General features: G+C 27.9%; 1 protein-coding gene across 1 annotated transcript in view; it reads right to left on the minus strand.

Annotated features, from left to right (window-relative positions):
- LOC132949759 (neurexin 1) overlaps positions 1 to 23588 on the minus strand; it is a 272000-nt gene that overhangs the window by 228573 nt on the left and 19839 nt on the right. Inside the window, exon 2 of the mRNA XM_061020821.1 lies at positions 7886 to 8646. Coding sequence (XP_060876804.1) covers positions 7886 to 8512 — 627 coding nt within the window. The 5' untranslated portion in view covers positions 8513 to 8646. The remainder of the gene's footprint in view (positions 1 to 7885; positions 8647 to 23588) is intronic.

A 23588-nucleotide genomic window follows, 5' to 3' on the forward strand; every position in this document is an offset into this window, starting at 1 on the left:
ACCATGTCTTAAGTATTTTTCCCTCATAGGTATGTGAATATACTTTTGGGCTGGATACAACTTCCGTGATGGATTATTGGTCAGAAAGTTCGGTATATTTTTGCGTTACAGTACTTAGGTTACCCTTAGCAACCGATGCATAATATAATTACGTCACCATAGAAACCTCTTTTTTTAATCATAATATTATAAAAACATAATATCTATGATTTAATGTTTTTCCGTGAAGCGGAGAAATCTCAAGTAGCACGCTACATTTACCACAGAGTTTTGCTTACAAATCATCCCCGTACCCGCCTTCTCTTTCTACTAGAGGATTCAAAATGATTACTATGACATGAACATAAATGAAACACAACAAAAGTGTTGCCCTTTTAAAAATATATTTATACGTAAAGGTACGAAATTCTAATAGATTCTGACACAGAAATGTGTGCAATTTCAAAAAACTATCAAAACCAATTAATGTGTAATAAGTAATAACCCGAGAATTGCCAAAAATGGGCTTTTTTGCCCCAAAAATGCCTCTAAAAAGTGTTAAGTATCCATAAAGCAATTTGTCACCAATTTGTGAAAGAAACAACACAAAATATATAACTAACCAAAAAAATTGAAACTAATACTCAAAGTTTAAACACACCCTTAATTGTAATAAACAAAATCCAAATGAGAATGGGATATTACGGATATTACAGAACGGTTTCTAAAAGCTAGTGACGTATCAACGGATTGCAATCTGCATGATACGGTTTACTATGGATATCGAAAATATCAAATACCTACCAAATATCACTATCGGAAAGAGAATACCAAAAACTAGTAGGTACACTGGTAAATAGTATCGGCTAAATATCTATATCTGTTATGGAACAGAGCCTTCAATGTCATTAAAAATCAACACATTACCAAACACGATACACTGGCGTAGGTACAGCGTACATTCGACACGTTAATGAGCAATTTTTTTTTATATCTGCGTGTTTTTTTATTGGCACTGAGTTTTTGTGTGTTACCTTTTTAATACGTAAGGACCAATCTATGTGTTTGTTAAACAATTGATTTTTTGTTACATTAGATAACTGATATTTTTTTAATCAATAATAATTGTCAAACACGATTACCTACTTAAATTTGTATCTAGATTTTTCTTTCCATTCTAAGTCCGATTCAACATTACCTTTTTCAGTGTGTATAAGTGAATATATTTTGAGAGCAAATTTTATATTACGAGTATTATAATTTTATATATGGTGCGTGTCTCTCCCGCTGGTCGATAACGGGTCAACCAAATTGATTGGTAATTTCTCAATGTAACGTTGTTAGTAAGCTAGTAAGGCCGTACTCTGCATCAATTTTTGGAGGGGGTGAACCCTTACCCCCAATGTACGACTATCATTGTAGTTAAGTGGCTTATTGTGCTGACATGAGGAAAAATGTTTTACTATGTCAGTGATAATTGTATGCATGTTCCGGAATTAGCATATTGTTTTTAGTAGACGGTATAATTTGTATTTTCCCGGGTGTCCAAAGTCAAATGTCAAATGAGTTTCCCATGTTAATTTCTTTGTGATTCACTTCGGTATCGCCACTTGCCAGTTGTTATTGTATACCCTTCAATACTGATATATGTTAATTTGGTTGTCTTTTATTATTTGTGATCTTGAATCCTCTGATTGATGATTTTTTAAGTATTTTTATGTTTTGACATAACTGCATACTGCACAATATGTCAATTTAATTTTGTTTAAGTTCTGTTTAATCTTTGAAATTCTGATGCAATATTTTTCTTTTCTGGTATATATATAGATACTATAGATATAATATTCTTGAAGTGCTATTGTTCATCTTATTAGTTTCTCTTTCATTAATCAGAAACTGTTTTATAAATGTTAATGTACTTATGATTTTCTGTTTGAATAATTGTCTTAAGAAATCGAAGCACTATAGTATACAATTATTATGCAATATAAAAAATTTTCAACGCTCTTTATCATCAGAATCTCGATTCATGGTTAATGACTGGGTGACCATAGAGCGATGTATTGAAAACACAATTTTACTTAGTGTCTAGCATTTAATGGTACAATTAATTTGTAATCACCTACTGTCAAATTTTATTTATTTTATCAATAAGCTAATCCAATATACTTATGTGTTATTAAATCCATAAACGTTGTTAATTATCGACTGGAAAAGTTATATGCTGGTTATATATGTATCAAACTAATACTATAGCCATTATTAGGTACTGGTTAGTTTATTTTATGTAGTGTTCAGTATTAATAAATTCAAAAATCGATTCCAATTCATTGAACAAAAATTAGTGATCAGTCAATAGAACAATAATTATTTGAAAGAGTTAACTGACATATAATGTGAAATTGTTGACAAACGTAACTAACAAATTTACTTATTCGTAATCATTTAATATTGTCACAAAAATATACTTTTTCACCATAATTTTAATTTTTAATTTTTTTTTCTTAGCATAGTTTAGATGATGCATTACCTCAATATTTTTAAAATGTCGCCTCATGTCTAAAATTACAATTTTTTTCTTTTGCTAGCTTATTGTATGATTGGTTGTTATTGCTCTAGTGTATACATATTTTGGTTCTTTCTGAGTCCGTTTTTTTACTGCGAAAATCTCGATCTGAGTCAAGATACGAATGTTCCACTAATAGAAATGTAGGTAAGCCATTCAGAATCATATATTGATATAAAAATAATATATTTTATTAATGTTTTTGTTTTGCCCAGAACATGAATCAAAACACGAATAAGACTAAATTATGATGACATAATTTATGTTTTGTTGAAATATTTACTGAGATAATCGATAAAAATACATTAAACAGCTTCTGATTTCATTGCTACTTTTACCTGCTACTTATTCAGTCAAACTGAACATAAATGGTTTGAGTTAATTTTCTGCTGCTATTGTATAGGTATATTCAACAATTAACAACCAAATTTGGCAAAGGTAAAATGCTTTTGAAGTTGACAGTTCAGCCAGTTTAGGCAATGGCATTGTTTGTTCTAGTCCATTGACATAAAATTTTCTTAAACATAAGCCCTATATCTTTTTTTAACTTGCAATGAAGTCTTATATAAATGAATATGATCGGCATTTTCACTTTCACCAGAGTCACATTTGCTACAACTATCGTCTATCACTTTGCGGATTTCCAAAACCAAGAATAAATTGTGTGCAAAATATATTTCTAAATGCATCTTTCTTTACCTTCTAACATTGGGATATGTTTTTTCATCACATTTTTCACTAAATAATAATAATGATTTATTCATATTAAACATTGGAGATACATACTTTATATTTGTGTTATTCCTAGAATATTTAAATAATATATGTTTTAGGAAATTAATTAATATGTCCTGTTATTCCAAAATAAATGCTATGACATGATATTATTGTGTGTTGTGGTGATGATTAGAATCTTTATCTTGGAAGTCTTCACGTGAATATACACTTTCTTTATGTCCTAATTAAATGATATGCACTTTCTTACGGCCAATTTGAAAAATCTCACAGAATGCTGATTCACAAACTTATGTATCTGATATTCCACTTAAAAAAAAAATTGAATCCAAGTTATTGGTCAAATGTCACTGAATGGTTGAAAGAACAATAATTATATTTAATGGACGTATTAGTTTCAAAATAGTTGGAAATGTTAGATGATTCAGTAGTAAATATCATATGGAAAATTGGTCCATCAATAAGGTGATCATTAGGTAGAATTTTATTGAATAGCAAACTTGGTCTAATGAATTTATAGTGATCAGTGGATCGTGGATGGTATACAGTTAAAGTAAATATAAAACACATTTTTATGAGGAATTGTGGATAACCTTAACTCTTATTATGTCTAGTACTCGTGCATGCCAATGATTAATAATGTAAGTATAATATGATATAGTGATATACGTCGATCGATCGTAAATTGTTCACTTCACGACAATCAATTGAAATTATTTTACTGAACAACAATTGATCCCAAAGACCAATAAATTATATAATGAATGATCGTTAAACGCCGATAATATCTTAATTGTATTAGTCGCTTTATTTAGTTTATCATATATTTTAACTTTCCGTAGAATATATGAAGTAGTGAAGTAATGTCAGTAATGAGTATATTATAAAGATATTATTATCCATGGCATTTCATACAATATCAATTATTCTGTATTTTAGTTTTAAGTTTAGAAGTATGTAATATAATCTTGTAAGTTAAGGTAGGTAAGCTATTGTTATTACAATTATTATTTTATATTTAATTTTGGCTTGATGTATTATTATTATTTTTATAGACGGACACCATAATATAGTAAGTTCAATTAAAATTATAAATGTTCTATATTATTGGAAGACCTGAGAATAATGTTTCAGAGTTCTGCTTATAACATCTCGGTAGTGAATCTATCTGTAGTAATCTATCTGTATTTTATATCAGAGCTTACATACATTTATCTAAAAAGTAGAATTGTTTGTGGCTCGTATATAATACACATATAACAATACGAATTTAATATTCCTTTATAATCGTTCAATTTGTAGGTATGAACACTTTGAATTAATTAAGTACCTTAGGGCTGTAAATTATGATTATTATGACGACGATGATAATCTAAAAGTTATTTATTTAAATTACCAACATTTCAAGCATGGTTGAATAGAATTCTTTAGAGTTTAGAGTAACACAAAAATGCAGCTATCTATGTAACTACGTAACTACGTAATTGTAATTAAATTGTTATTTTTTTTTTATTTAATAAAAAACCTAGAACTTATTTAATAAAGAATATCATAATATTATAATAACTAACAAGATAACTAATCAATAAAACCATGGAATCAATTTCTTAAGATTTAAGCTTTATAGAGTAAAAACTTTACATTGAAATTAAAATATATATAATGGTTATATTATTACAATAAATTATACGTTTGACAAAAGTATATGTAATTTTACACTGTCATAAGCTATATCAGTGAAATGTTAATTATAATTAAAAGATAAAAACTTGTATTGTTCAATGAAATATTAGTCAATACCACTGCAGGTACCTTATAAAACGAACGCATAATATTCATACAAGTAATCTTCAATTTCCTCTCAACTGTTATAAAATGGTTTTCATTTAATCACATAAAGAGTACGGTACGAGTATATGTTTAATTATTAAAAAATATTATAAAATACCAGGGTAGTCTGTAGTATAGTGGGTTACAACTTTATGAGGGAACCTATCGTAATTTAGTAGGTTACTGTAAAAGATGAGTTTAATTTTAATTTAATGATAAATCATTTTATACGAAGCACAGTTATAATCAGATACAGTGTGAGTGTGTAATAAACTATATAAATATTTTTAGATTGTTTACAGTAGTATTTAATTTATACTTATTAACTATATTAATATTTTTAATTTATACAATATATGGATTTAAATACAAAACAGTTTTTTTAGGTGTGTGTTATAAACTAAAGAAGTATTGCCTTCTAATCACAAACTTCATTTTATAAGTAATATAATTTTAAAATAAAACTTGTATGTACCATTTCTCCTACATCTTCAGCTCTCAGGGCATCAGTAGTATTTAGTCAGTACAAAAAAAAAGAATAATTTCCAGTTATTAGTCTCTATAACTATGTTTTAGTACAATCAATACATTTTTTTCTTTTTAATTAATATTTTTGTAATAACTTAAATTGAACAGCCATGATCAGTTTTAGTCGAATGTACTTAAAGTTGTCTTTAAACTCAATACAAAAAAATTAAACTGAATTATTTATTGTGTTTGTGTTTTTGAATACTATACAGTATACAGTATACATGTCATGTATTAGCTAATGCTATAATATAGGGGTAGCTAAATGAAGTTAATATTTTCAATAACTACCATCCAATGAATCTTGGATACTTAATTATGTCTATTACTGAAAGGTGGTGAGAAGAGTAATCATACCATTCGGAATCACTCAGTAGTATGTACAATCACATCATTCTTTACTCCCAATAATAATACGTAATATCGTAAAAAAAATAATATTGTGTTACATAATATTGTAACTTTATACGAATATGAATTTGTAGCAATATTTTTTTATATTTTTTTAATAACAGTTTATAAGATAATATATTATGCATTGTATATATTAGCCCAAAATTTGAATTATGCAACGATGAATTACTTTTTAAACTTTTATTTTGCATTTTTTGATATTTTAGATAATTTTTTTGCCATCTAAAGTATTTTTTGTTTTGACACCATTTTACGATAGGTACCTATATTGTTAAAACAAATTTTTGTTTACTAACAATATTATAGACTCTGAGCGGAGCGAGGGATCTAGTGGTTTTACAATGGTGTTTATTTTTTTTTTTAGCTGTATACAAAATTTCTGCCTTTGATTTCATTATATAGTATCATATCTTTTAGCAAATTGGATCAAGATGGTACTTTAAAAAGGTAATTTTTCAATTTTCTCAATTGTTATTTTAATGCCACGGGAAAAAACCACCTACAAATTTCAAAAAACCGATAAAAATGGGATTTTAATTACTAACGCTTTGTTTATCACCATACAGATGAATAAAAATAAAAAATAATGTTTTTAGTTATTTTGTTGTAATTTATAATATTAATTCAACTTAGGTACAGGCTATAATAAAATATAATAACAATATAAAATATCCAGGCTGACAAACCGTTTCCGCTCAGAATCGTTTTCCGTATACAATGATATGATATGATTGAATTCAAATTTAATACAATCCATTATACAGTGACCCACTATTGTACCCTACTGTACAGCAGAGTGACATCCACTCACCCGCTTTTTTTTTTTTAACTTTATAGTATCTACCTACTTATAAACTAAATTCTTTTTTTATTGTATTGCTTAACACTTAGCCATTTGATGGATTGGTTGCATTTGCATTTCAACATCTGGCACAGATACCCTAGTAAAATTATTCCTTTTTTGGAGTGCAATTTTTTTTAAGAGGATGTCAGCGCACTATTCGTTTTTTCTCTCCAGCCCACGCGCAACATAGACAAAATGCATTTGCACAGAATCGTTTTTTCTACGTTTTTAAGTAATCTTAGAGTAAAATCACTCATTACAAAAAATATAGAGAGTAATATTTTTGAGGGAATGACATATCGATTTCTCTAAATATTGTCTCAAAACGATTTAAACATAATTTAAATTTACATTTTTTTGTTTATTTTGAAAGTCGGATACAAAATCAAATAATAATAAAATATGTCATTACCTCTAAAATATTATTCTCTATCTTTTATGTGATAGGTGATTTTATTCTAAAACTACTTAAAAAACATAAAAAAAAACGATTTTGCGCAAATGCGTTTTGTGTATGTTGCTCGTGGGTCAGAGAGAGAAAACAAATAGTGCGCTGACATCCTATTAATAATGCACTTCATCACAATGTAGGTATCACTACATTGATTTCTCAATTTTTTAGGAGGAACCCTTGGCCATTTTTCTAATCTTTTGAATTATATCAATTCCGTTGGCCACTCGTTAGGGTTATTTGCCATGCTTGAGTATCTGTGCCTGGTGATGAAAACGTTTTCTAAGTGCATTAAAATTCATAGCCCTAGTACCAGGTTGCATGAAAAATGTATATTAATTTAATAGTTTAATAACATTGAATAGACTGCCAATCATGGGTATTTAAAACATGTTTAAGGGACCATTATTAGCTCACTATTGGTTCATTATATGTTTAATAATTGTTCATGCAACCTGACATATGTACCGTCTATATTAATATTATTGTTGTAATTTCCGTGTGGCTATAGTATGCGGTATGAATATGCAGTACTAACCTTTGGCTGTCGGGCTGGATCTGTGATTGCGGTCTGCCGCCTCGGGTACGGGTAAAAGTCGTCAGTGTAGACAACGTTGCGGACGGCGCCACTGAACCGGGGCTCGAATATGACGCTGGGCAGCGCGAGCCGGGTGAGCCGGCCGTTGTACCAGCCGGGCATGCCGCCCACGTACACGGCCGAGTTGGACGCCAGCCGGCCGAACTGCAGCTCCTTGCCGGCGGACGCGGCCGCGCTGGTTGCGTTGTCCACGGTCAGAGCGGTGACGCGGCCGCGGCGCTCGACGGCCGCTCGGTGCCACCTGCCGTCGTACAGGTCGTGGCCGGCCATCAGTATCTGGGCACCGGCGCCCAGGTTGTACCGCAGCCGCATGGTGCCCTCCACCATTTTCAGCTCGAAAAAGTCGTACGTGCCGCCGTCGTCTGTGTACATGAGCAGCCCGTTTGGCGACCGCGTCTTGAACTCCATCTCAAGCGTGCCGTTAACGCCCGCGTTCCACTTCCGGAACTGGCCGTACGTGCCGTCCAACACCAGACCGCCGGCGGCGCCCATCACAGCGGCCACGCACCAGATCGCGATCGCCGTCATCGCAGTTGTTGTTGTTGTCGTTGTTGTCGTCATTGTCATGACGGTAGGTAGGAGGCGGTGGCGGCGGTGGTGGCGGCGGCGGTCGGCCGACCGACGACGATCACTGCGGCGCGACTGCCTTCCTCATGCGCGAGAGAATTGTTGTCTCCTCCGCGTCCGCTGCAGTAGATTACCTGGCAAAAACCAATATACACGATCGTATTAGACGCGATTAATAATATTGTATCGCTAATGTCCTTACTAAAAACCATATATTTTATATTATTATACAAGTGACATACAAGTAACAATATCAGTGGCGTACCTATACCTAAGATTTTTTGATGGAGAAGGCAGAACATTAGTAAATTTATCTTAGGCACTGGCTGTAGCAATTTTTTTTTATCATTAATATTAAGGTCATATCATGTTAAATTAACTTGAAATAAAATATTATATTATAATATACATATAAATTGGTAGGTGATATTTTATAAATCGGAGCGTTTAATTGTTAGTTCAATAGTATTAGTATTCAATATAACTTTTTATTTTGTTTAATCATCAAATTGCATTCTCCCGTCTCCCGAGTGCCTTATTAGAAAATAATTTAATTATAACACTTGATAGTAATATAATTATGACATATTATAATAATATAATTATATTATATATATTATTGTATTATACAGGACGAATTGTTTAACGTAAAAGACTCATTATTTTAAAAATTATTTTTTTACAATATAATAATTTAAAGTCACTAAAAATAATATTTTTACTCATTACTTTTACTATCATATGTTTAGTTATCAAGCTATTTGAATAGCAATAGTTTTAGTTTAGTTTTTCCAAGCAAAATATTTTTCAGAATATTCCAGTATATAAAAATCAAATTTTATATTAGTACCTACCTTTGTATAGTATTAATTAGAAAAAAATATTTAAATTTAGATGAGTGGAGGAGTGGACTAACATTTTTCAAGGTACCTACCATAATTCTTATAATTTTCTAATCTAACTTTAAAAAAAATATTTCATAGTTTGTTAATTTAACATTATAAAAATCATAAAAAATATGTTTTATTATTTCCAAGTTCAAATGTTGACAACATTTGTAAATTCCGTAGCACTGACGCAAATACACGCCATCATTAAAATTTCAGCCAGACCTACTGACGCACATACGAATCATTGCATGTTTTTAGTTATTAAATTATATGAGGAGGTTTCTGACGTAAGTGAAGCACTTGAGTTTTTTAGTAATTTTTATATAATATGTATATATATATATAATATAAATATATATTTATATATTATATAAAAAACGGGATTTATTTAATATAAAGTGGAAGAATATTTAGTTATCAGCAAATAAATGAGTTCTCAACATTTTGTTTACAAAATTATTGATTTTAACTGGACTTGCGAGGTAATTAGTAAAATATGCATGTGGGGTACCTACCGAAAGGAATAACCGAAAAATAATTATTCTAGTTATCTCGTTTCAAAAAATAATATTCACAGGGAGTTGAAACTTTTTGACACCACGTGGGTATAATATTATTGTATATTATTTAGTATACATATTGCAATTTTCAAAACATTTAGATTAATTTTAAGCTATTAAGGTATGTCACGAACCTTTTCACATCGTACTACTACGGTATGTTTGTACTAACTTTAAAGATAAAAAATATCATTATTAATATCTCATAGTGCATGCAATTTGTTTTTGGAAAAAATTAATTAACTATTATTATACTACTAATAACAAAATAAATTGCTAATAGTACCTACATAATTTAAACTAATAATAAATATTATAAAATATCCTTAATAGTAGAGTTGACACACTGTATCCGCTCCAAATCGCTTTTCGCATGTATCTATCCATCATTAAATTCTAACTTAACACATTAATTTCAGTGACCTACTCATTTATGAGGTTCACACAAAATGTGCTATCAGCCAATCTATTACCTAGTTTTTTTTTTTAATTTCATAAAATGTACATCATCGTGAAGGAAATCTTATTACACACGTGAGATAATAGTGTTTTAATTGTGTTTTATATGATCATAAAGACATTTCAATTAACGAAAAACTAGCATTGCATATAATCACGTCATAATAATATTACGTGTTAACTATAATAGTGTAGGTCATCTACGTGATCTAAACAATCTAATGGCCAATTAAGTAAAGTATGTTTAATATTATCTTAAAAATTATTTTTACCTTTCAAGTTTTCAATCATTCATAGTAAGGAGATGGAAGCCCTATTAGCCTTTCCCCCTTTATGTATACCTCTGGACAATTTTATCGCGTATGGATGTCCGGATAACACACTTCATGGTTATTAATAAGGTAAAGTAAACCTAGCAACGGCAATTACAGTACCTACCATAGGATGCATCCTGCACACCTGGCAAAGTATTCAACACACCCAATTAACGGGAACGTTGGATACGTGAATCATTACCAAATAATCAAAAAAGTTGGATAGTTGGATAGTTTTTTATCCAAAATACATAAACATTCTCGATAGCATTGAAATATATATATTATATAGGTATTATATAGGTATTATATAGGTAGGTAGGGCCTATCACTTTGTCAACATTTATTTTTTGACTTTTTTTGACAAATAATGTGTAAAAATAGAAATTATTGTTTGTACAATATCAATTATTATGAATTAACTAGACTTAAATATAGACAAAAGTGTTACGAATTAAAAAATGAGAAGGAATGAAAATATTTGCATCTATATATACATAAATTAAGCGTAATTAATCGAATTAAAATTAAAATTAAATGGAGTATTGACTAAAAATGAAAAATTAGATTTATGAACAGTTGCATGCAATAGGTCATAGGATCTTTTCCTACTTGGAAAACAGATATTAATTTCCTGCCAATTTTTGGGGAATCAGTTATTACCTCGAGTAAACCAATAAATTGTAATTCACGATTTTTACATCTCATTTCTTATGAGTAAATATCATGTACTTGCGCGACTGGACTATAATCATGAGATATTAAGAGAGAAACTTGCGTAACTCAGATATTTATTTTTTACACGATTAATATGTCTAATATTAGCTAACGTAGAAGGTGACAGCTACTGGTGGACAGTTAACCAATTATTAGTCTAAGATAGATCGAACCAACGAATTTTAAAGATAAATAGTGCAATGTAGATGAGTTAAAATTTGCCGAGTTACGTAGTATAAAACCAAGTAGGTACAAGTATTGTTCTATTAGGTATATTAATTAAGTATAAATGGATTGATAGATATTAGACTAAGATAAAACCTAAATATTTCAATATTTTTTTTATATTTTTCAGTATTTTTTTTTACGTGATAGAAGATATAGGCACACTTTTAAAGATGTAAATGAAGTCTATTGAAATATCAGTTCAGTGGAGGAATATGCATTTTAATTTATCGATAGCCAATGATATTATACTAGTGATAGACCACTGTATAGCTCTAATTTAAAAATTGAATTAATGTATGCCGGAGTAGCTGACAGTTCCTGATTGAGGCATCTGCAATACAGATTATGCCATCATCGGAATAAAATAAAGACCGACCGGGTGATATTATTGGGAAAAGAGTATTTATAAATAAACTAAACAGTTATGGAGAATTATTCCCACCATAACAGACACCAAAAATCACTTTAAATAATACAGAACATTTTCTAAAAAGGCGTACAAATTTAAATCGTTGGAAAAGATATAAACGTAATCAATTAACCATACTTGCCAATACTAAATTTCTCTAAAACATAAATCAATAAGTCATGATAGAATCAAAGGCTTTATCAAAGAACACATATACTTGGGCCATTCAACTTAATAGTGGATTAATATTGTGAATTCACTTGTACTAGTGATAGTTAAGTGGTATGGAGTGAACCCGTGTTCGTCAAATTATGTAGTGGATAAAAATGTTAACCAGTTAGAATAATTTTCCTAGAAAAGGTAAGTCAGATCTGGATATAAGAAAGGACCATCACTGGATCTCTTGATTTTAAAATAATTTCGTGATTAACTATCCATAATAATAGAAACAAGCCTTCTTGGAGGAGCTTATTAAAAAAAGTGAATTTTGGTAGATACATAATTAGGTGCCATAAATAAAGTGAAGAACTGCTGAAATGATGTTAAGACCTTTATCGAGAGTCTTAGATAAAGTTTCTGACCCTTCAGCCACCTCAATTATGGATAAACTATAATATTGGATGGAAACATTGGAAACGTCTAATCAACTGTATTATTATCGATAGAACAATTAGATTTATATACGAATGTAAAGTATAAAACAAACAGATTTTTTACCTAGACACCAGAGGCATCAATATTGTACCTATCAATATGTACCTAATTTGCAGGAATGTTCGAAGTATCTTGACGACTACGGATATAATATCAATGTAAGTATGTGCTTAATGTTTTTATTATTTTTACATTAAATAATTATAAATCCAGATTGATAAGTTAAAAGATTTGTGGTAAAAAATGTATGAAAAATAATTCATTTAGTACAATGATAAAGTACCCAGAAGAGAATAACAAATATACTTTATTATTTATTGTTTTTAAATAATTGAGGAATATATTTTTTTTTTTTTATTTATTGGGTAACCCGCGGCAACATAGGCCATTGGGTGTGGGGAGGGCACTGTAGGTTTTATATTGGGTAGGTTGATACACGTGTGTTGTGTTTGGCAGAATTTCTAATGGGGCACCCGTAGGTTTCTGCCGTGCCCCGGGGTGGGGGGATGGCGGCACTTGTTCTCCGGACACCGTGACTTGCACGGAGAAAAATGCCGCCCAGTGGTCGAGGATCGAACTCGGACCGGCTGTGCCGAATCCGTCGCGTTGACCGCTCGGCCACCTTGTCCCCCCGAGGAATATATTATATGGTGAATAAAATCAACAACTATTCGAGGTACAGCTAAATGAGAAAACAGAGAATAACAATAAATGAGATGTGTCCTACTGTCATTTTATGTCATTTTTATGTACTTGGTTGCATCAGTACATCCCACATATAGAAATAATTAAGGTTTATAAGATGGAACACAACATTGAACCCCTATAAAAAAATATCCATGCTAAGTATCAATAATTTCGGAAGTGATCCACTACTTAACTACACTATAGTCTATAAGCAATTTACAAATGAATTTAAAGATAGGTTTTCAATTAAACAATTACTTATATATTACCCTATATGGTATTATTTATTTTTTACTGAATTTAATTTAATTGCGTTTTACGTGATTTCCAATTACCCATTCGGCAATCTAATGTATGTTTTGATGATGGGAGGCTAACGAGTATTTTACTGATCATTATAATTAAATTCATGAACGCATATTTGTTAATATATTTCGAATGGGTAGGTGGTTTTTAAAAATTATGAAACATACATTTTTTATGCATTCCCGACGAGATCGATTGTAGTAGCTACCACCGACAAGCGCTATGTGTATTTACGTACTATGCATAGGTACAAACATTTGGAGCCATTACAACGATTGACGGTGAGACAAGTGACAACAATGCGTTTTCGAAATACCAAAAAACTAATAATCTTCACTACAGAATTACTACATGTATCACCTTAACATAATAGGTACATGCATGAATATACATTACTTAAACATATGCGTTTAATTTTGTTCGTTGGAGTGACATAATAAAGTAATTTGAAGTGTTTGGTATTAAGTCTAACGTAATTTCTAGGGTTGTCCCGTCTAATTGATTATATTTCAAAATGTATATTAGAGAAGCATACAAATGTACAAAATTTTAACTAATCAAAATAGTAAAATGTATTGATTTGTATTTGCCAAAAAAAAAAACTATTAATATTGAATATGACTCTGATATTTAAAATATAATATTTTATACAAATATTAAGTAAAATACGTAAATTATTAAAAAAAATTAAAAAGGGTTTGAAAAAACTACCTAAACCATATAAAAATAAAGTATCAATCAATAAAACCATTTATTTTGTAGTGATTTATAGGAGTCATAATTATTACAAATGTATAAAGGTAAAATAAGAAAAAAAATACAACATAATAATACATAATATAATAATGCTATACATTATATTAATACTATTATATTTTAATTTAAAATAATTGTATATTTGTGAGCTATTTCAGTCGTGGGTGATGTGTGTGGCACAAACCGTTAGTAGGCGAGGGCTGAATATCACCCAATACTGAAATTGCTTTACCGCACGAGCTACAGTGCTACACCTACCTACTATTTTTGTCACGCCTCTACCTCTTACCAATTGTACCTACTTAGTAACACCATCATGACAGTACAATATTGTTTTGATTCATACAGTATTTTTTTCATTCAATAATAATTATTATATTCTATATATTTATAAAAAATGTGTTGTATATTATATTCTTCAACTTTTATTTGTATCGTTTCATTTTGTTTATTTTGATTAAAACGTAATTCAATAAAATGCGTGAATAAACTGATTGGTACCACACTGTTTGAAAATGTAAAATGTTTAAATGTTTACGTCATGCAAGGAGGCTATAATATGATGTAACAAAGGACTTATGTTTTGATAGGATCACCGTATAGTGTCTGACGGTAATCCATAATGAACTGATGTTGCCGTTCTCAGTGTCTAGATTCGCCAAACTCTTTCATAAGACCGCACGGCTGTAACACAACCAGCTTATATTTGATATATTAGGCGAAACGTATCGATACGTGCATGTATATATAAATCCCATTTGGACAGTAACTTTTACGACCACTGAATGGAGATGAAAACACTTATCTGCCTTCAGGCCAGCAAAAGTATTTACTCTACTCTGGATGGAAAAAGGTAATTTTCCAACACTTCAACTAGCATCAAAAATTTAACTTTCATGCAGGTACGAGAAAATAATAATATCACCCCTAAGGTGGTATTCGCGGTTATATTAGAAGAAATGAAAAAAAAAATGAAAGCTAAATTTCATAAAAATAAAGTTGTCTAGGTATATAGGTACTAATTTTCTTAAATTATAGTACTTTTTGTTTTTCTTAAGACAAGAAATATTTAATATTAACAAGCCACGAAACATAAATAAAACATTTACTAGTGTCAAAAGCGCTGAAACTAAACATAATAATTATTAATCATAATATTATATTAAGTAATTTTACCTACCTACCGTTTTTTTTTTTATTTTGAAAACACGTTCTGTATCAAATAATTCTATCTATAATATACAAAGTGAAATGGAACACATTTTAACAATAGTACCTGCCATTGGAAAATGTAATATTGATTATTAATATATTTTAATTCAACAATACTTTGGTTTGGGAAAAATGCAAGAAGTAATAATTACTTAGTAATAGTTAATTATTAACTAGTGTTTAGTATTTTTTTCATAAATAGTTAATTTTTTTATTAAAATAATATTAAATTAAATGCATAATCAAAGACAATATAATTGTAAACATCTATTAATATTATTTTCATTCAGTAATCTAAGTGTAAATATACATTACATTTAAACACAAATATTTTATACAGTAAATGTAGAAAATCTTGTTTTATGCTGATGATCTTTCCATTAAATACATTTTAACTTAATGTTATAAGCTACGAGCTGGACAAATGGGCAGTTAAAGTCAGAAAAACCAAATTAAGTATAATATATAGATTATAGCTACCTAAGTAAAATTGATTTGCCATATTATATATTATTATAATATTGTTTTTGTAGATCATTGCAATTTTGTGCCGGGAGAAGGAATATTTAAATTCATATTTCTACAATGGGTTTATAAATAAAACAAAAAATAAAATTGCATACATTAAGTAATTATAATTTTTATAATTTTGATGCCAATTTTAAGAACGCTATCTACCTACTTCACCTTATCCGTTCAGACACGTACAAATATGAAATAATACATTTTAATTACATGTTAAAAGTAAGAACACTATTTAAGTGTTATTTTAAGTACTATTTGTTACGTGTCATTATGGTAATAGACATAAGTTACTTTGAAAAAGGATGATTTAAACCATTAGGAACCTAGTTGTATATTATTGTTCAGCCTCGATAAATGCGTATTTATTAAATATTTAGGTCTTACATATTTTATACCTAATGGTTTTATTTCATAATTTTTTTTTACACATTTAGTTATGTGTACACACAACATTACTTGGAATTGGTAAGGCAATTTTGGCATTACTATAATGTCAACGTAAATCCACGGTTTCTTTTACGCATTCACATTTTATCAAAACTTTTGTACAACCTTGTTTGCATTTTTAATCGACTTATAACATATGTAACTTGAAATAGATTTGAATTATACAGTTTCTATAATTTACTTTTTGATGGTATTCAAATGCATTTCAGTTTTTAAATAAAGTATTGTAATTTCAAACGGATATATATTACGTAGGTAATATTTTAGTATGTACTTTGAGTATAAAATATATTTCATTAAACAAATGAATGTCATTTTTTTTCATTTAAATACAAGAGATGTTTTTTGAAGCATAAAATGTAAACAAAGTAAATTATAATATCAAATGCATTAATAAACTCCCTACAAATTATTTTTAACATTTTTAAACAGTATTTTAAATTTGCTATAACACATATTTTTTTCAAAATAATCAATAACATGATTCAACATCGTGTTTTCAAACAGTAGGTACTTAAATATCGATTCCAACTACTAATTTTATATATTTATGATTGCAATTTAAAATTAACATTGTGTATTATATACTATAAGTAAATAATTAAGTTTGTAAATATAAAATAGTATTTTTCATTTTTACGACGCATATTGAAGGTAAATAGGAACATATTATAATTGACACTTATACTACTACCAAATAATAATTTCTAAATAATTAAAAATAATTTAGTACCTAGTAAAAAATTAAATAGTTTTAAAAAATGAATAACATAATTTTTGAACTCTGGCTTCAAATAAAACCATTTTACCTACAATAGAATGTTATTGTATTATGCTAATATAATATAAAGATAAAAAAATATTTATTTGAATTTTAGATTTTTATTTAATTAAGTATATAAGTATAAATTTCAATTTTATTTCGATTATTTTTGAATCTTTGTTGTGATATTAAATAAAAATAGTTAAAATATAACAATATAGTATAATATTACACAGTTGTATGCGTTTATAACTAATCAGGCATTTGATTTAAATAAACAAATATTTTTTAACGTAGGTACTAGGTAGTAATGTTATAAAATGGTTTAAAATGTATACTAAAAAAAAATGTACCTATAGCTAATAAAATTGTTAGAATAAAAATGTTCTTATTTTATAAAACGATTAATGATAATAAAAATTACAACTTTTGGTTTTGGGTAATTATTACGGTATAACATAGGTTATAACCAGGGCTTGAAACCGGTTACCTGTTTTTAACGGAAACCGGTTACCATGACCAATTTTGGGTCTGGTAACCGCTTCTTGGGTTGTAAGATAAAATTTTGAGAAGCGATTAACAATAGCCGGTAACCACCAAGTTCAATTAAGGGGTAACGTGTAACGGTAAGCTTTTTTTTTAAAACTGGTCAATTCAAAAAAACCGGAAATATCAAAAAAAATAATGTTATATTTGATTTTTATATTTTATATTTTTTTTTTTTTTGGAAATTGTATTTAATTTTTTGATTTTTTTAATTAAAGATGGTACTGTCTGTAGCCGCAATAATAAGTAATAAGCATCAACTTTAGATACTAAGTACAATTCATTAGTTCATAGATATATTCACATATTATAGAACATATTAGATTATTATTATTCATTTTATTTTATTGCGTAATATTGTCGCCGTTGAACTATTTTTCAATCGATGGTTATGGGTAATTTACTAATTTAATTTAAATTTATATTTATCCATATCTTAAAATGATAAAATATAGCCATATAGGTATTTATTTTTTAATTTAGCTTGTCCTGAACCATTTTATAAAGTGGAAGTGGATATTTGTTTTGTGTAAATTAAAGTAAAACTAAAATTTTCCGAAAAAAACCTAAATGGAAAAAAACCGTTTCCGAAGTGTAATCTTGAAGAATTAAAACCGCTTCCAAACCGTTAACTGGTAACCATATTTTTAGAGATAATTTTGGTAACTGGTAATCAATTACCACTAATTCTAAAAACCCTAAAACCGGAAACCACTTACGAAAATTTTTTGGACCCGGTAACCGAATTTTTCATAAGCGGTTTCATGCCCTGGTTATACTAAATACCTAAAAAAGTACGTGCACAGTACACACAAAAATATTTTGAGTTATTGTTTAATATATTATACATGGTGGGATTAGATAAAGATATATATTATATTATTCTCTTTTTACTACTTTTAAGTTATGTTGATATGTGATCGCTTGTTGTGACACATTACCCCCATAAATAAGTGCTAAGCAGAGGGCTAAGGTAGACTTTAACCCCGACCCTCCGTAAATGAGTTATGATAGTCAAGTTATAATGAAAAAAACTGAAAATAAAAATTATTTTTATAAAAAAGGTGTACCTCATATACAACTATTAAAATATTTAGAACTTAATAGTCTATTCAAATAGTATAAATATATTATTTTAAAGAGAGTCCAGGAATTTAGTTTCAGTTTCTTTAATAAAGGATTTGATATAATTTTTTGAAAAAATACCGTTATTAACTGAAGTACAGTTATTTAATGTTATTATTTGAATGAAAAATGTACAACGAATCAAAAGTTACACTTAAATTGATGATACAGATATCAATATTTAAAAGATATTTTTACCTAACAATATTAATATCTATCATTTATATTTATAAACTATAAAAAAAAATTAATATGTTAGTTAAATATATTTAAAATTATAAAATCAAAATTCATTGATAACCCATTTATGCAATACATTGTAAATCAATATAATACAAATATAATTTTTGATTATAACATCTCAATAAAAATTGATGATTATAATTTATTAACTATATGATATGGTAAAATCTAAGTTTTTTCTTAGTTAAGGAATAAAATAATTTTCACATAGCCCCTTTTGGATTTTAATCAAATCGGTTTGTACGCTACCAATTACATTATCTCAGAACTGGCCTTCAACTTAAGTATTGTACCTATAAACTGCATAATTAACTAGTTTCTGAGTGTAGTTATATTATTTATTTGGTTTATATGTATAATACAATAAGGGCCTATAGGCTTTCGTTTAAAAATAAAAACGAAACTATGCTTTGAAATACAATATTATAAACAAAATATACGATGCTGATTAGTAGTTTTTTTTAGTTTTTTTTTTTTCATTGGTCTAAAGCCCGGCTTTTTTAGTTTATGTATATTAATTACTGTAAACACGATTTGTTCAGACTTTTCAAAACGTTTGAATATTTTCTTATTTAAAAATATTACGTTTATTGTAGATATTCAAGTATTTCATAAAACACACATATATTATATATTATATATTACATATTATATATGTGCGTATAACTTAATTTAATCGCATCGATTATAAATAAAAACATCTTAATTTGTTGCAACTTTTTGCGTATTTTGCGTATTCTTATCAGTCTAAGCGGTGATACGGCACTGAATATTTTTGTAATAAACATAACGTAATAAACATACGTACATATATATACACTCATACCTACATACATACATACATACACACATACATACATACATACATACATACATACACACATACATATATACATACATACACACATACATGCATACAATATACATTTATTTATATATGTATATAATAAGACATAAATGTTGTTCTAAACAGAATATTTTGATTTTACATTTTCAATAACTATTAACGTCACAATTAAATGATTATTATTAATGTATAGAATTAAATTACAGATTTCCGGTAGACATTTTTACAGAAACTTTTAATAGAATGTCATTTCCCGATTAAAAATGTAAATTTATGCAGTTTTCTCACATTAAAAAGTCTGCGAATTTTAACAACTAAGTTATACGCACTTTCATCTAAATTAAATAAGTTCTTTTTCCGTGAATAATTTTTCACTCTAAGCTCTCTCATTCCATTTCAAACTTTACCGATAAAAAATAGAAGACGTAACTTAAGCAAAGTCGTATAATGTTTTTCGTAGTGCAAAGTGTTCTGGTACTTCTATGTAGCTCATTGAACAGTTTAAACAATGAAAACCTAGTTCATTAGGTTATCTTTAAATAGTTAAACCTTTAGTTAAGGAAAAATTAAACTAGTTAAAACAAAAATAGAAGATTTTATTGAAATAAATAAAAATTACTGTTTTTTGAGAATTCAGATGTTTAATTTAACTGAAATAATTGTCCATAGAACAAGACATTTAAAAATAATATACCCTTTTTAATAATTATTAGAATAACATAATTTTAATTACATCTATATCAATGATTTATCATTTATTAACTAAGTTATTGTTTTATATTAATTAGTATCCATTGTACTCGAAAAATTATTTTTTTTAAATAAGAGCATTTTACTACTTAGATTTTAAAACAAGTTATAAGACTACATGCTTTTATCGTACGCGTATTGAAACATATTTTTATAATGTAATAATCTGATATTTGTATGCACACGTTAAGTCAATTAAAAATTAGGTACAAAGTGTTAAGTGGAAATTGATTAATGTTTCAGGAAATGTTAATATTTTAACCACTATAAGTTTGGCTTGTGTTATTTGTAGAGAATGTCAAATTAATTCCCTTAAATTACCCCCTTAAAAATGAATTTATCTTTTTATAATAATTGTAATGAACCTATCTTAATTAAAATATAATACATAAGAAACAAATCATATGGTTAGAACTATATTATTATAGCAATCATTTTTTTTTAGAATATTTTTTTGTTATTAATATTTTAATATTAAAATAATTTCAATACCTACTAAAATGAAAGAAGAAAATGAGTTCTTCTTAAATAACAATATTAATTATTTGAAAGTAACAAATTACAATAATATACTAGTGTTATAATACTAATGTATACATTGTGCTAGCATAATAGTATAGTCTGTACAAAATAACTTATACCTCCGGATTATCCTACACAATAGTGTTAAATATCTTAATATTCTGTCTTCACAAATCATTCTTACTCCATTTAACATAGCTTGAAATGTAATTTTATTTAAATTCAGAACAATGAAAAGTAAAAAAAAAAAATACAGTGTTATCTCTAAAAATAAACAAAAGATCCATGTATATTTTTTGTTCAGATGACCGAGTTTTTAGCAATGACATCCAAAGATTCAATATTCACATTCAATGTATAATAGTATAATATATAATATATAATAAACACTGAAATTCAATGGATAACATTTTGTTATTTTAAACATTATAGTCGATAATAATAATAAATACTGATTTAAAAAAATAATATATATATAATATCAATAAACGGTTTATAAGTACGATTTATGAGTATTCTTTAATCATACTCAACTGAATGGTTCTAAAAAATTTTTTGTCCACAGTAATTTGATTTTTTATTATCAATACTCATTACTCCCTAATCCCACATTGATTATGGTAACACTGTAAAAGTGCACCTTTTCATCTAGAACATTTCCTGATCATAATTGCACTATGCAAAGTGCATGATAATTAATTGCATTTAATTATTTAAAACATATTTTGCTTCTTAGGTATTGCAACATTGTTGTCAATATTTTAATAGAAAATAACAGATATATACAGGCTGATGCTTTTATCAAACATCACTTATTATTTAAAAAAGTATTGATTTTTTTCAAAATTGTAGATTTACATTTCTCTAGAATTGTATAATTATTTTATATTTTTCATCTTTATATTTATTAGGCGAACCACTATCAACTTTTGATTTTAAAATGGTAACCTATACTTCAAATTTCATAAGTTAATAATGCTATTTTTTTTATGAATTATCCTGTTCAAATTTTTATTTTTTGTTAATCTATTGGTGAGATATTGCTCCTCAATGATGTGTGGTTTTGGGAGGTGGTTATTTGTTTATCTTATACTTCGTCAGTAGATATTGCAGTTATTAGGATTTTTATACATCAGGGCATTAATTAGATTAGTATTTGGCAGTTAACTCATATAATAAGGTGATGATGGTTATAAGAAATTTGATATCATTATAACATTTCCACTACTTACTTTCAGGATGAATCATGATGCCTAATCATTTACATTTACCAGCATGAATGTTCCTACGTATTTACTGAATTATAATTTCCGTTAACGACATTACAAATTATATATTAACAGTTGAACCCATTATGGTTAATGATGTGTATCAGTAAATTATTCATTGAATAAAACAATATAAACTAAAATAGTTTATTTTTTTCATAATGTTCATATATATTTTTTGTTTTAGAATTAACATATTACTTCGTGTATGATCGTCATAAATATTAATGTGTATTATTATAAACGTTTAAAGATTTAATGGAAAACCAAAATAGTTCATTAAAATGTATATTATAACCCCGTAATAACAGTATATTATACATTTATACCAACTACTCGAGCCATTTTTTAGTGAAATTTCACTGGGCCTCTCTTAAAAATAGTAAATAACCAATCTTCCGAATAACCTCTCCAGCTTTATCCACCCTAATTCACCATTAGTTAGAGCATTATATCAAATTTTTGGGCTAAAATTCACCTAAACTGTGGTTCCATCACTAACTTTTAGCATGATAAGCGGTATATAAATATGTTATTTTTAAAAAAACGTATTATTATTTTATTTAACAGTGTTTTTCTAAATCGTGAAAAGTTTTTTATTTCATTATTATCAGTTGCTTTTAGTTTTAAAAACAGACGATTATATAACGGAAAATTGAAAGCAAATACTTAAAAGGCACTTTTTAAGCAACTGACAAACTGCTAAATAATAGGAAGCTTATTCCGTAACGTACCAGAATATCCTTAAGTTTATTATTAGTATACGGTTATTATATGCGCATGTTAGACCCACTGTTCCTAGACAATTGAATTTGGGAATTCATTAGAATTTCAAAAGCTATTAATTT

The sequence above is a fragment of the Metopolophium dirhodum genome, chromosome 1 (genome assembly GCF_019925205.1).
Source record: "Metopolophium dirhodum isolate CAU chromosome 1, ASM1992520v1, whole genome shotgun sequence".
Taxonomy (NCBI): domain Eukaryota; kingdom Metazoa; phylum Arthropoda; class Insecta; order Hemiptera; family Aphididae; genus Metopolophium; species Metopolophium dirhodum.